This window comes from Protopterus annectens, chromosome 8.part1 (assembly GCF_019279795.1).
Source record: "Protopterus annectens isolate FY-2018-M chromosome 8.part1, PAN1.0, whole genome shotgun sequence".
In the NCBI taxonomy this organism is placed as follows: Eukaryota; Metazoa; Chordata; order Ceratodontiformes; family Protopteridae; genus Protopterus; species Protopterus annectens.
This window is the reverse complement of record NC_056742.1, coordinates 537,133,366-537,148,749: the sequence shown is the minus strand read 5'-3', so window position 1 is coordinate 537,148,749 and position 15,384 is coordinate 537,133,366. Positions and strand designations below refer to the sequence as shown.

General features: G+C 42.7%; 1 protein-coding gene across 1 annotated transcript in view; it reads left to right on the top strand.

Annotated features, from left to right (window-relative positions):
• The window catches only part of NUTF2 (nuclear transport factor 2), a 368,686-nt gene extending 354,399 nt beyond the window's left edge, over positions 1 to 14,287 (top strand). The window contains exon 4 of the mRNA XM_044081652.1: positions 13,424 to 14,287. Within this exon, the coding sequence (XP_043937587.1) occupies positions 13,424 to 13,540 (117 nt within the window). The 3' untranslated portion in view covers positions 13,541 to 14,287. The remainder of the gene's footprint in view (positions 1 to 13,423) is intronic.
• The last annotated feature ends 1,097 nt before the right edge of the window (positions 14,288 to 15,384 follow it).

The window sequence follows — 15,384 nt, the reverse complement described above, 5'->3', positions numbered from 1 at the left end:
AAACCCTCAATCTAGCCGCATGGAGGATTCCTTGATTTCCCAACCAACCCTCCTCTCCAAGGAGGTGCAGGATGTCATTTTGGAGGCCAGAAGACCTTTTACTAGAAAAGCCTACTCCGCCAAATGGAAACGTTTTTGTGCCTGGAATCAGAAAAAGGGCCAGAATCCTTGGGTACTAAATTTACCTCAAATATTACAGTACCTAGCGGAGATGTTAAACAGTGGACTTTCCTTCTCCTCCATCAAGATCCATGCTTCAGCCATTTCTGCACAATACAACACTGATCCTCCTTTATTCTCTCATCCTCTCTTAAGACAGTTCCTCAGGGGCTAAGAATATAAAACCCCCAAGGAAACCACCAGTACCTGCTTGGGACCTCAACTTCATTTTAGAAAAATTGACCCTGCCTCAATTTGATCCAGCTGCTTCAACAGAACTGCAATATTTGTCATGGAAAACAGCCTTCCTTCTGGCTATCACCTCAGCACGCAGGGTTTCGGAACTTCAACCCCTCATGGCTGTGCAACCCTTCATCATTTTCCATCGGGACAGAGTTTCCTTACGAACCAATCCTTCCTTCATGCCAAAGGTAGTATCCAGTGTAGCCTTGAATCACACTATCCATTTACCTACCTTTTATCCTAACCCACAAAACAAAGGGGAAAGACTACTGCATTCCTTGGACATTCACAGACAACTTTGCTATTATTTGGACAGGACAAGGCCATTCAGGAAATCAGAGCAACTCTTTGTGTCCTATGCTACAGGTGCTCAAGGAAAGGCTATTTCCAAACAGACAATCTCAAAATGGATAGCCCACTGCATACGCTTTTGTTACTCATTTCATGGAAAAACTGTACCTACAAGCATCAGATCTCACTCCACAAGGGCCACAGCTACCTCTACAGCTTTCCTCAGGGGGGGTTCCTACCAAGGATATTTTGGAAGCAGTCACTTGGAGTTCTGTGCACACTTTCTCCAAGCACTATCACCTTCCACTATACTCTAAATCTAGAGCGGGCTTTGCCACAGCAGTCTTGCAGGGCATCCTTGCTCCTCCTAGTTCCACTTAGTGCCTGCCACCCCTTTTTAGCTTTGGGATTCTACCCATCTGTTATGACTGTAGCTGGTATGCACGATGAACATAGTACAGTTTTGTACCTACCATAAATGTAGATGTTCGAGTGCTAATACAGCTGCAGTCCAGGTTTCCCTCCCTCCATCCCCTCTTGGGACAGGCCTTATGACAAACACCTCCTCATACAACCTGATTGGGGTATTCTTTTATGGTGTATTTGCTTGCAAACCACTGTTCTTTGATTATATTACATTGCATTATTGCATAAATTTATGTTTTGCCTTCCTTCTGGGGGCACCTGACATCTGGGGCAAGAAAAACTGAAGAAAATGGCGTTGGCTGGTTCTTTTATACCCCTGCCGCACTGACGTCAGGGAAGAAGCGACGACAACTGACGCCGGACCTAGACTTTGGAATTCGGCCGACCGAGGACCCTCCTGACGGCAGGATAACCCATCTGTTATGACTGCAGCTGTATTAGCACTCGAGCATCTACATTTATGGTAGGTACAAAACTGTACTTTGTGCCGTGTAAACAACTGAATCACCTGACTTGGATGTATGACATGTTTTTAAAACGTCAGCAGTTTTTGAGAAGTTCTCATTTTTAGCACCTTTATGTAAATGTGTGATTGATAATGACTGCACACCCTGACCCAGAGTGCCGTTGTATAATGCCCATTCCCCTAGGACAACTGGTACCAGTGGTGTCTCTAGATTCCAAGGTTACTTTAAGTGTACACTTAAGCACCCTCATGTGAAATCTGTAATAAAAAACATAAAACATGAAGCTGCTTTAAGGCCTAAAGTCAAAGTAAACTTTATCATTTAGAACTACACACGTGTAGCCTAAACGAAATTTCATGCATCAGCTCAATTCTTGAGATTACAAAGGAAAGTAAAACAATGCATACAAGTAGGGGAATAAACATAAGAAATACAGTACCATTCCCAGTGGATTCACTATACAATCTCGAAATACTGAAATGTCGAATTTCAGTATTTCAAGACTGAATTGTTGAAAAACTACATACACGAAAACCCACAATCACGAATACTACAATTGCGATCATTCACACACACACAAACCAGGACATAATCACGTACAGACACACCTACCTAACTAAACAAACATAACGCACACAAGCACACTTAACCTACCTATGAGCAGGGGGGCAAGCACCCCTGCACCCCACCCCACGCACCCCCCCCCACTACTTATATATTCTAACTCCAAGGTCGCACTAAACACAAACACCACCACGCACACACACTAAAGTCCCTACCCATTATCCTCAAACACAAAACACTTATCTGAAACCCCAGATAAATCCACAAACTGCACCACACGTCATGAACGTGACACCACGATAGCGGCGGATTCGACATAGTGTAGTTTCGGTTAACTGCACTTTTCACTATTCGGTCTCAACGTACTGAATTTGACATTTCAGTACGTCGAGATTGTCTAGTGTATTCTTCCCAGTACATGTAAGAAAGAGCAGAGACATTTACCAATACTCAGATACAAAAAGAATACCCTCCCCCAAGTTAAATTAACTACCCCATTTAAAGTAATACAAAACACACTACAGATTGCACAGTGCCTAAGTTATTTGTCTAATATTGCACTTCAGTGGGTTAAGTAATGACTATGGATATAAGTATTGCACTTGCTTGGAATTTGTGTGTATGTTACATAAATAAAAACTGACTTATTTGTCCAGACCCATGGGACTAGTGTAATCATTGTTGGGGCAGAAACTGTTTGAATCTTGTCCTGCAGCGAATGCTGTGATATTTTCTGCCTAGTGCCATCTTCTTAAACAGTCCATGCACAGGATGTGTGGTGTCCTGTATTATTTTGGTGGCCCTTCTGATGCTTCTTGCAGAATAAAGTTGTATTGATGGAAGACTGGAGCCGGTTACCTTCTCTGCGACCCACACCACTCTCTGTAGCGCCTTCCTTTCTGTAACTATGCAGCTTCCATACCACACTGAAGTTGCAGGTGAGGATGCTCTCTATTGCATCTCTACAGAAGGTGGATAGGCTATGAGGAGAAAGCTTGGCTTTCTTCAGCCTCCTCAAAAGTGGGGGTGTTGGTGGGCTTTTTTTGACCAGCTGGCGGGTGTTTCCTGACCACGAGAGATCCTCTGATATGTGAACACCCAGGAATTTCATACTCTTAACCTTCTCCACACACTCACCATTGAACACAAGTGCTGGATGGTTTGTTGTCCTTTCCCTGAAGTCTAGGACAATCTCTTTGGTCTTGTTTACAATCAGATCAAGGTTGTTGCCCTCACACCAGCTGCTAAGAGAGGCCACTTCCTCTCTTTATGCCCTTTCATCCTCCTCTGTGATTAGCCCCACAACTGTGGTGTCATCAGAGAACTTGACATGGTTGAACTTAGTATAACAGTCGTGGGTGAGCCCACTGAATAGCAGTGGGCTGAGAATACATCCCTCTGAGCTCTGAGGCAAGTCTGTGGCGCACACTGAGTTAAGTGAATAGACGATACTTATTGCAGAGATGTCATCTGTCCTGAGGCAGGAAAGTTCCCTACAGGAGAGCACTAAATTTAGAATGAAAGAAGAAATAATGTGAGACTTTCAGATTCATTATAGTCCCCAGGATGGTAAACAATTTAACCAGAGACTTCCTTGTGTTCATTTGGTTACCATTGATGGGACAGCAGAGAGCTTGTCACCTAAGTACAGGAATACTTTGATTCCGTGTAGTCTGTGGTGAGCTGCTACTTGCAAATGTCTACTCTGAATGCAGTGTGGGCAAAGATGGGAATTGGTGTTCAGTCCTGAACTGAATATTGACTGACTGTACACTAGAAGTGTGAATATCCAGGACTGTTAGCAGTTTTGATGAGAAAATTGCTGTCTTGGTTAAAACATGTTCTGTCTCAACCAATAATTCATAGTGAAAAGGGATGACGAAACTGAGGGAAGCTCAAGAAATGAGGGACTGGGATTTTGGTTGCAGATCCTTAAGGAAAATAACAGCAACCATAAAGAATATTATATATTGAATATATAATTTCTTAGTTTTATATTCGTAAAGTAGCCACAAGTATTCTAAGAACTAAACGAACACGGGAATGTAGGAAGGAGATTCAGCCAATAGGGATGACTGCAGTTAGGGATATAGACAGTAGGCAAGAAGAGGCTGGAATTAGAGAAAACTGGCAACAGAAGCTAGGTATTCGGAGCAATTATTTAGAGAGGGATTGATAATAGAATGGAAAGAGGCCATGAATTTATTTGGACTGCAGGCTAGAGATTGACTTCCCTATCAAGGATTGATATCAGAGTATAGGCAAAGAGAGAGAGATTGGGGGATCCTAAGGGAAAGACCAGCACTGGTAAAGTTTTTAGTAGGATCTACAACAGAAGCTGCAGTTAAAGGAATAATCAGAAAAAAGGAGTAATTAGTAGATATAAAATATTGCATGAAAACTGTAAGAATCAGAGGAAGTTAGAAAGACTTTGAAAGAGAGATTGGATAAGCAAGTCAGAAAGAAACAATGGGGGGATATATGTATGTCTCCCAAATATGCAATAGAGTCTAGAAGATTTAAGATCTTTGCTTGGAAGTGTTTACATAGGTATTTTTATACCCAAAGTAGACTCTAAAGAATGTTTCCTCTGATAGCAAATGTTGGAGGTTTGATGGGGGACAAAAGGTAATTGGGAACATATTTTCTGGGAGTGTAATGAGTTGACAGACTTCAAAAATTTCCAGCAGACCTTTCTATCAGAAATACTGGGTGAGCAAATTGGTATGACTAAGGAAATGATTTTCTGAGCTGTGATACGGAATTGCAGTTGCCTATACATAGCAAGGCCTTGCTGCGTCTAATTATGGTGGCTGCCAAAAAAGCAGCTACTAGGAAATGGAAACCAAAGTCTAAACCAACTGTACTAGAAGTAGTGAATATAGTAACAGAGAAAGCAACTGGAAATGGGACCTTTAGAAAAGGGTAGGAGCAAATTACATGGAAAAAAATTGAACTTGTGGAAACAGACCATGCAGACGGGGAATGAGGTTTAAAAGAAGGCAGGACTTGAATGGGCTATGTAATTAATGTTTGATGGCGACTGGATAGATTTCAAGTGATGTATAATGTTTACAGCTAAAATTGTCAGTGTGGTTGGGTTTTCATTTACATACGTCTGTTTACCTACGTCATAAGTGATAATTTAATAAAGATAATAAGTAAATGATGTTCTTCGTGTTTCACTGTTGCAGTAATCACATTTGGGTAATCTGCTTGCAGTAGCCCTCAGTGGGCCCGATTAACAAAGTCTTGGGTCCTGCGTCGGTTGCTGTCCCTTCTTCCATGACGTCAGGTCATCAGGGGTATAAAACATGCAGCCAACACCATTACATCAGTCTTTCTTGCCGTGCGGTGCCTGAAGCAGAAGCAGATTGCAAGTGCCGGTCGGCCGACTCCTGAAATTTTGTTTTCGAGTTTCAGAACGAAATTCTTCAACTAAAGCTAAGTACCCCGTTGGGGAAACTTTTTCTTGCTCCTTACAATTACCGATGTCAGCAAAAGTTAATAATTGCATTACTTGTGGAAAGCAAATACCTCACAAAGATTTTCATCCGTACTGTATTCCTTGCTTAGGCCCTGACCACAACGTGCCTTGCTGTCGGTTTTGTGTTTTATTTCAACAGCGCACTATCCGTTGTCGGTATATTTTTGCTTCTAAATATTTCGGTTCTCTGTTTAATTATCCAGAAATGTCGTCTGTTAGCCTTCCGACTACCGGGATTCCGAAAAAAAAAATGCAAAGATAGACAGGCCGCCGAGGTCCAAAGCTGCTGACTACGCTTCTCCTAAGCCAGTCGCCAGTTCGCCTGTATTCAGTGAGGCGCTTTCACAGCCCCTGATACCCACTACTTCTGACTCGCAGGCCTCTACTGACACCCATTCGGAGTCCGGTATGCCGCGAGATGCTTCAACTGTGGAACTTGCGGATGTCTACCTTGGATGGGTCCGGAGCCACTGTGCAGGCATCGGCTTCTGAGGGTGTATTCAGGGCTACGGACTTGCATGTTAAACAGACTCCTCATTCGTTATTTAGGCCAAAATCTCGAACCATGCCTAAGAAACCAACGCCCAGGCCGCATGCTCAGGCCTCTATGCCTAAAACACAAATGATAAGAATGGCTGAAGATCTTATAACTCTAATCAGGGGAAGCCAACCTTCCCCTTCTAAGAGACCTAAGGCTGAAGTTGTTTATGAATTTCTGATTTTCTTGATTCTTCTGATGATCGGGATTTGCCCTTATCTACTTATGAGGATTCTGATGCAGAGGACTCCATTCCCTCTGCTTCCCCTCCTGAGGATTTTTCTTTTGGTGAAACCTTACATACTCTAAGGGAGCATTTCCACTGGGAAAGCCAGGATTTTTCTGATTCAAAAAAAGAGGCTTAGGGATTTCTTACTCCTGCCTCAGCATAAGCCTTTAGCTATACCTCCTGTACTAGACATTGTTGATGATGCCTTTTCAGAATTTAGTTTGCCCCCTGATTCTGTGCCTCCTGCTCCCAGAAAACCTGACCGATATTACAGGGTTCCTGATTCTCACAGGTTCCTTTTTAAAAATCCTATTGCGGATCCAGAGACTGTTTTACAGGGACCCAGGGGCATTAAGGCTACTACTGCTAAAAATCCTATCCCCCCCTGATAGAGACTCCAGCGCGCTGGATAGATGGGGGTAAGAAGGTTTACACTTCTGCAACCTTGGCCATTAGGGCTTTAAACTGCCAGTTTCATATGTTAAAGTATCAACAACATGTTATTGGATTGCTTAAACAGAAAACAATGTTAATTCCCGACTGTGCTGAAAATAAAGAATTACAGGATTTAATGCATTCTGCTGAACAGGTTGGAAAACATACTTTGCAATGTGGATTTGATTCATTAGAGGCCTCTTGCAGGGCTGCTGTTACTGGGTCTGTGCTCAGAAGGCATGCTTGGCTTAAGGAGCAATCTTTGCCTGATCATGTTAAAGCTAAATTGTTGGATGATCCCTTAAATCCGGATCGCCTGTTTGGCAACAAGGCTGAGGAAATTCTTAAAAAGATGGAAGACAAAGGTAAATCTATGCAGACTGTTAAAGATTTCTTATAAGTTCATCTTCCTAGATTTAGTAGGCACTGGCCATCTAAAGATTGGTCCTTTCCAGCCCCCTCCAGGTCTTCTCAAGCCAAACCCAGACACAGCAGAAAACCCAGGTTTTAGTCCCAAGGGACACACAAGACCAGGCAGTGGGGGGGGGGGGGGGGGGTTCTGCGCCCAAACCTGGAAGCAGTAAGACTCCTCCCTATGGAAAACCATCTTAATGACTTGCTTTTAAAACTTCCAAGCATTTCCCAACTGAATGGTCCTTTAGGCAGAAAGATTGGTCTGCAGGCCAGAAACTGGGAACTCATTACCAGGACAAATGGGTTTTAAGTATAGTGTCCCAAGGATACAGATTTCATTTCCACATGTTACCAACACTAAGCGGGTGGCCAGATCTACCCCCAAATCAGTGGGCAGAGGCCCAAAATCAGGTACTCTTTCTTAGACATGGGGGCTATTCATTTGGTACCAGAAGAGGAAAAGGGACAAGGTTTCTATTCGAGACTTTTCCTGGTACCCAGAAAAGGCAATACATGGTGTCCTATCCTGGACCTGTCTATTCTAAACACCTTTCTGGTGATTCCAAAATTCAAGATGCTAACTCTTCATCTGCATTCTATGCTAGGCAAGGATGCCTGGTTAGCAACACTTGACTTAAAAGAAGCTTACCTGCACATCCCTATCGGTTCTCTGCACTGCCGTTTGGCTTATCTACTGCGCCCAGGGTATTCACAAAGTGCCTAGCTCCAGTCATTGCTTTTTGCAGCCAAAGAAATATTCAAATATGTCCATACCTGGACGATTGTCTAATTCAGGCAGAAAGCAAGGTCATTCTTTTCAGTCATCTGGTCTTTGTTCAAAAGGGTACTGACTTGTCTGGGGTTCACCATAAACAAAAAGAAATCCCACCTGGTACCCTGTACATTTATATTCCTGAGAGCAAGCTTGAATACAACTTTCCAGACTGCTTTCTTCACACCAGAGAAACAGATACATTTGACAACTTACTTCAAACAAGTGGCCACAAAAACCCAGCTACCTGCAAGGCAAATACTGCAAGCCTTGGGGTTCATGGCCTCATGCATTCTTCTAATTCCATATGCAAGGCTGCATATGAGGAAACTACAATAGTATCTCAAAAGCCTATGGGTGTCAACATTCACAGGATCTGGAAGCAGGGATTCCTATCAAACCTTGCCTACGCCTAGAGTTCCTTTGGTGGGCGGAGGTCTGCCACCAAAACAGGGGACTACCATTCACATTACCCCCTGCCAAACAAATCTTAACAGACGCATCAGACTATGCATGAGGGGCTCACCTGTCAGGAAAGTGCATTCAGGGCAAATGGAACCCAAATCAAATGCACCTGCACATAAATCAAAAGGAAATGTTAGCTGTACAGAATGCTCTGGCAGCCTTCAAGGACCACATTCTTCCAGGACAACTAATGGTAAAAACTGACCACACCAGTGTCACGTGGTACATAAACAATCAGGGGGGTACACATTCTTACCCCCTCTGCAGACTAGCCATGGCATTGTGGAACACAGCCTTGAGCACAAGCTCAATTTCTGCCAGGAAAACTAAATACACTGGCAGACGGACTAAGCAGAAACCTCATGGACCCACACGAGTGGAAACTGGAACCAAGGATTTTCAACATGTTGACAAGCAAATGGGGGATCCCAGATATAGACTTTATTTGCCTCCCCCCAGAACCATCAACTGGACAAGTTTTGCACAAGGATTTCCCCACAAGCAAGCTTGGAAAGTGGATGCTCTATCCTTCAGCTGGAAAAACCTATCCGTTTATGCCTTTCCTCCTCTGCTTCTGCTTTCCAAAGTACTACTAAAGATCAAACAGGACAAGGCAAGGACGATTTTAATTGCACCAGACTGGCCTTGCCAACACTGGCACCCACTCTTTCGCAGTGTGTCACGCTTTGCTCCATGGAACCTGCCGTCAGACTCCTTCCCTGTTGTCTCAGCAGGAGAACATGATTCTGCACCCTCAGCTACAAACCCTGAACCTAGCAGCCTGGCTAATTACCTAATCTCTCCTTTACCTATGAACCATCCCTCAGTAAATCGGTGATGGATATCATTTTAGAGGCAAGGAGGCCTAGTACTAGAAAATCGTATTCTGCAAAATAGAAAAGATTCAGTGCTTTGAACCAATCTCAAGGAATGAATGCAGCAGTGCCCAATTTACCTGAGATTCTACAATACTTGTCTGAGATGCTTCATAAAGGCTTGTTTTTTTCTTCCATCAAAATTCATGCCTCAGCCATTTCAGCTCATTATAGCACAGAGCCTCTCCTCTACTCTCACCCACTGCTCAAGCAGTTCCTCAGAGGGGCCAAAAATCTAAGGCCACCCAGGAGAGCTCCAACAACTCCAGCCTGGAATCTTAACTTTGTCTTGGAGAAACTCTCTCTTCCTCCTTTCGAGCCAGCTGCTACTGCAGATTTAAAATGTCTTTCCTGGAAAACAGCTTTCCTTTTGGCAATCACTTCTGTAAGAAGGGTATCTGAATTACAGGCCCTTATGGCAGTGGAACCTTTCATCATCTTTCATGCGGACAGGGTGTCCCTCAGAACCAATCCCTCCTTCATGCCCAAGGTGGTATCCAGTGTGGCTCTTAATCAGTCCATTCATTTGCCTACCTTTTTTTCTAACCCACAGAACAGAGAGGAAATGGATACTGCACTCTTTAGAGGTGTACAGACAGCTTAGATTCTACGTGCAGGACTAAACCTCAGGAAATCTGAACAACTGCTGGTGGCATTTGCTGCAGGGACAGAGGGGAAAGCTATTTCAAAACAAACCATTTCAGAATGGATAGGCCAGTGCATTCATTTGTGCTATAAGCACCATGGAAAACCTGTCCCACAGGGCATCAGACCCCATTCAACCAGGGCTGCATCTACCTCTACAGCCTTTCTCAGGGGTGTCCCTACTAGGGACATCTTAGAAGCTGCTACCTGGAGTTTTGTAGATAATTTCACCATGCATTATCATTTGCCAATTTTCTCTAAATCCAGGGCTGGTTTTGCCACTGCAGTCTTGCAGGGCCTTATAGCTGGTCCTAATTGTATTTAAATTCCTCCTCCCAACCTTAGCTTTGGGAATCTATGCCAATGTAATGACTGCAACAGTGAAACATGAAGAACATAGTACAGTTGTGTAATGTAGATGTTTGAGTGTATTCACTGTTGCAGTCCTGGTTACCCTCCCTCCAGCCCCCTTTTCTTCCTTTGGCTGTACCTCTACTCTCACTTACTATGCTGTAAAAGCTTTTTGGTGTATTTGCTTTTTTGTTGCAGGTATATCCTTGTATTTATAGATTTAATTGCTTCCCATTATGGGGGCACCTTACATCTGGGGCAAGAAAAACTGATGTAATGGTGTCGGCTGCATGTTTTATACCCCTGACGCCATGGAAGAAGGGACCGCAACTGACGCAGGACCCAAGACTTTGTTAATCAGGCCGACTGAGGGCTACTGCAAGCAGATAACCCAAATGCAATGACTGCAACAGTGAATACACTCTAACATCTACATTTATGGTAAGTGTACACAACTGTACTTTTTCTGTCCCCTTACAGAGGGGGGAAAAACAGACTACACCAGTCTTATTTAGGTTTCTTTTGTTACAGCAGCATTTTGGCATCTGAGATCCAGCATGTGTCTGAGATTCTGCCTTCAAAGGCACCAAACAGCAAGGTGAAATAAAATGTTAAGTACTTCTAGTCTTGTGGGACCTCTTGTGTTCCAGTTTTAAGTGTTTTAAACCTCTTTTCTTAACTGCTTCATTTTGATCAAATGTGGCAAGGGTAGCAAGCTTTGATGTGACTTCTCAGTCACAAGAGCTGACAACTTTCACACCTAACAAGAGTGTGATGGTTGGAGTGTTTGCAGTTTTAAGGCCAGCAATTATAGCCCCTTAACTTAGCCGTGATTTTCATCTCTTCATAGTGAAGAAAATATAAATGGACTACATACAGCCGTGTCAAGTTTACCATAAGCACATATGAGTAAGTCCGTTAAAGAAGCACAACTCCGCTTTCAGAGATCTAAGAAGCCAGTGGCTTGCAGCACTACCACTGTAACTCAATGGAAGAAAGAAAACTCATGTTTCAGCTGTTTTATACTATATCCTGTTTGGCATATACTTCTCAGAGGTACAGGCAAGCACAGGAGGACTATGGCTGACCAATTTCACAGACGATTGCAAGCTAGGGGCTATAATTGACTCAGGCATCCTCCAAAAGGGTCTCACTGAGACAGATACCTGGTGTTAAAGTCATGGCCTCAGGCTAAATGCCAAAAAGTGCATAGTCATCCCCTTTGGAAAAAACAAAGTACCCACAAACTACCACATAGGTGGTAGTCCCCTAAATACGGAAGACATAAGGGATCTGGGGACCCAAGTAGATAGTAAACTCTCCTTTGATAATCACATTGCCAAAGTGGTTAGAAAATCCTTCTACGTGGCCCACCTTATCACAAAAGAGTTTGCATCCAGATCAAAAGAGGTCATTGTGCCTCTCTACTCATCGCTCATCAGACCCATCATAGAGTACAATGCCCCAGTTGGGATGCATCTTACAAAGACACCTGCAACAGCTGGAAAGACCACAGAAGTACCTCACCAAGAAGATCACTGGCCTCAAACAGATGCCCTATGTAGCTCGACTGAAGAAACTCCAGCTGAACTCTGTTGCATACCGCCTACTCAGAGGTGATCTCTGCCTGACAAACAAGGCCATGTCCAACCCAGAACTGATGGACATGCTCCACCTAAAGAGAAGCTTATCCCCTCGAGCCATACGCTGTAGGGATCTAAACCTCACCACAACAATAAATAGGACATGCTAGAGGGATAGATTCCTGTCCCAGAGACTTCTCATGCTTTGGAACAAGATCCCAAGCTATATTAGGCAGAGCTCCTCGCTAACACTCTTCAAGAGAAACCTTGACGAGTGGATGGGAAACAGAAAGTTTACCCCAGGGATCACTTCAGTGACTCTGCTGGACAGAGGCACAGGAACTAATCTAAGGGGGAGGCGAAAGCCAACACATTCTGGCTAGGCTTATAAATGCCTTCGGGCAGATAGCCTAGTACCAACCTATGAACCTATAATAACTCAGTCTGCATTGTGAAGGGAGAATGACTGAAAACACAAAGATTGTGGTTCCCACAGCAGACATTTTGGGGTTTAATAAATTAAACTGAGTAAGAAACTGTAATTCTTCTGCATTAATTACACAGAATATAATCACCTGCAGCCAGCCATTTCCACTTGACAAGAGTGTGACCTACCTGTGTTGGTGTACTGTGGTCTAAGCAACATTATTTGAGATGGTTTCTATTTGTTGTGGGAAGAGATTCTAGAAAAGAAAAAAAAAACAAATTTGAAAGTGTGTTGAGAGATTGGCTAGTTAGTGAAGTTATCAAACATTAGTAACTTGGGTGTCTGTAAATGTAGCATGCAGTCAGTGATGTGAAACCTTGAAGCTGTTAGTGTCAGAGTTCATTTTTGTTGGAGGTAATTCTGCTTTAACGGAGGATTTTTTTTTCGTACTTAGAAAATCTCACATTTTCAAGTATTGCAGAATGACATTTCTTGATGGCTAAGTTGGTTTCTTTCATAATTCCATCAGCTAGCTGCTGCTTGATGGCACCTACTTTAGAGTTAATCTGAGGAAACTGGAATCCAAAACGTGTCTTAAAGGGATAGAAAAATGCCAAGTTTTCTAGGCAAGACAGATTCCTCTCAGAAGTATTCAGCCTCATCTTTTTTTAAAGGCAGCTAATGGAGTCCAGGGCACTACTTTTAGCCTTGAGTTTGAAGGTCTGAATTCGAGGCTGCTGGCATCGAGTAAGTTGTGGTAGGCATGCAGTGCACATAGTGGTAAGAGCAAAGCAATATGTATTCCATTAACAAAGTGACACTTGGAGCCAAGTGCGTAACCTCACATCCTTTTTAGAGGACATAGAAGACCTGAATAAAAAGCCGCATGCAAGTCAAGTAATGTGATTTAGCTGCATGTACGGCAGTTTGCTTGAAATAAGAGTGAAAGTTGAATATATAATGCATTAGTGTTGTCCTGTTTGGGTTGCCATCACATTTTTGCTAAAATGTAAGCAAGAGTAAGTCTGATTTAGTTTTCTTTTTGTCTGCAGGCTGATGAAGATCCTATTATGGGGTTCCATCAAGTGTTCCTACTGAAGCGTGTTAATGATGCGTGGATTTGTACGAATGACTTGTTCAGGCTATCACTGCACAATTTTGCTGCCTGATTTTACCATGGATTAATGGCTTTAATGCTCTTGCTCGTCCGATGTTCACATCCACCAAGTTTCAGACATACTCCAGTGTGAACCTGACTGGCAAGCAGTGGACCTGTGCTGTAATGGATCCTACTTATCAGCACTGACCCTGTTGTGCATGCTGTTTGGAAGTTAGTTTTAGGTACATTTGCTGAGGTGGTTCCCTTCAGTTGTGTATTTTAACAGCATGCCTTAGAGAAGATAAAGAGGGGAGGATTTACTTTGCTTTTTGTACTGACCTCTAGTGATCCAAAGACTAAAAGAAAACAGCAGGTTCCTCTAGAAGCCCACATGTTAAGTTGTCCAGCTGTTATATTACCACATTACACATTAAACAATACTTTCTTGACTTGTCAATTTTTTTTTTTACTATATCGACGTGTTTATATAGGAAGAGAGAAAGGGATATGCTGCAAGAGTCAGTTTCAGGTTTGCTTCCACCACCCTGAGTTGCCAAGGAAGAAAGGCATTAATTTTATTAACTGTTAAATAAATGCTGAACAGCATTTCAGTTGCAACAAAAGCTGATGTCCCTTTTTGAACTTGCCTTCCTATTCTCAGCTACTTTTTTTTAAAGCTGCCCAGACTGTACAGTTGAAGAAAACACTGTATGAAGCATGGAAAAGAAAGCTTGGTACCCCAGGTTGTCAGTGTGTTGCAGTTTTTTGAGATTATTGATCTTCATTAGAAAAAAATATTAAATTTCTGATGTCTTAAGTTGGACCAGTTTTCTTTTTTTCACCTTTAGAAGCAAGTGATGACAGTACATTTTGAATAGTTGCATAACGCATAACAATTTGGAGTCCATGTACAGAACTAAACTTTTCAGGTTATGAATTGCATTGTTAACCCTGTACACTGTTCATCATGAAAACAAACTTTGAGAGCAGTCAGTTGGGGAAGAGGTACATGTAAAGTGCTTCTGTTTGCTGTTGTATCCTGTTATTACTCAGTTCCTTCTCTCTGCATGTGGCAAGTGGTTGTTGCTGTGATATGTGAAAGTGTGTCCAAAAACAGTTGCTACCTGTATTAGGTAGTATTTATCAGTTTAGTTAAGGCCATAATTCAGCAAATAATGGTTAAGAACAACACTTTATTGTACTTAAATTCACTGAATCTTTTTCCGTCCAGCAGTCAGTAGGGGACGTATTCTGCTGAACTGGCGTCATTGTAGCAGGTGGAACTCTTCCTTGCTGTTCTACCAGTTCAACAAATGTGATTCCTCAGTACTTCGAAGGCCAGCATGTGGTCAGTTAAGATGTAGGACTGGGCTATAGAAGGCGGCGAAGAATAATCTTCATAGCTTCTTCCCCAAACCACTGATTGTCAATAATGGAGCTGTAGTGCTTGCAATCTTAAAATACTTGGTCGTTTAATTTAACAAAGCCTGTCAGTTGTATTTCTGAAGTTCTTTTGTAATTTCTCTTGCCGTGTCAGAAGTTGTATTTAGCAAATGCTACCAAAATGTCCCCCAAGATATACCTGAAGTCTGTGTTCCGCTTGAGAATTAATTACAAGACAGAAGTCTTCAGTGCTTGCTTTTTATACCAGTAAATAAAAGCTTTCAAAGAGCTGCTTGAAGCCTTTTTGTCTAGGGATTTTCAGAAATATTCTCAAAGATTCATCAGTCACTCATAAACTATTTAACTAACTTGTAATCTAAGGGGTGGCATTTGTAGCAACTCTTTATTAGGGGACTGCCAACGTCAGAGATCTGAATCAGCCAACTTGTCAGTAGATAAAGGAGGGTCATCTACTACTTAACATTGTGTTGTAATAAAGCCAGAGAGTAAGGCTGGCATTCAGGTGCCAGC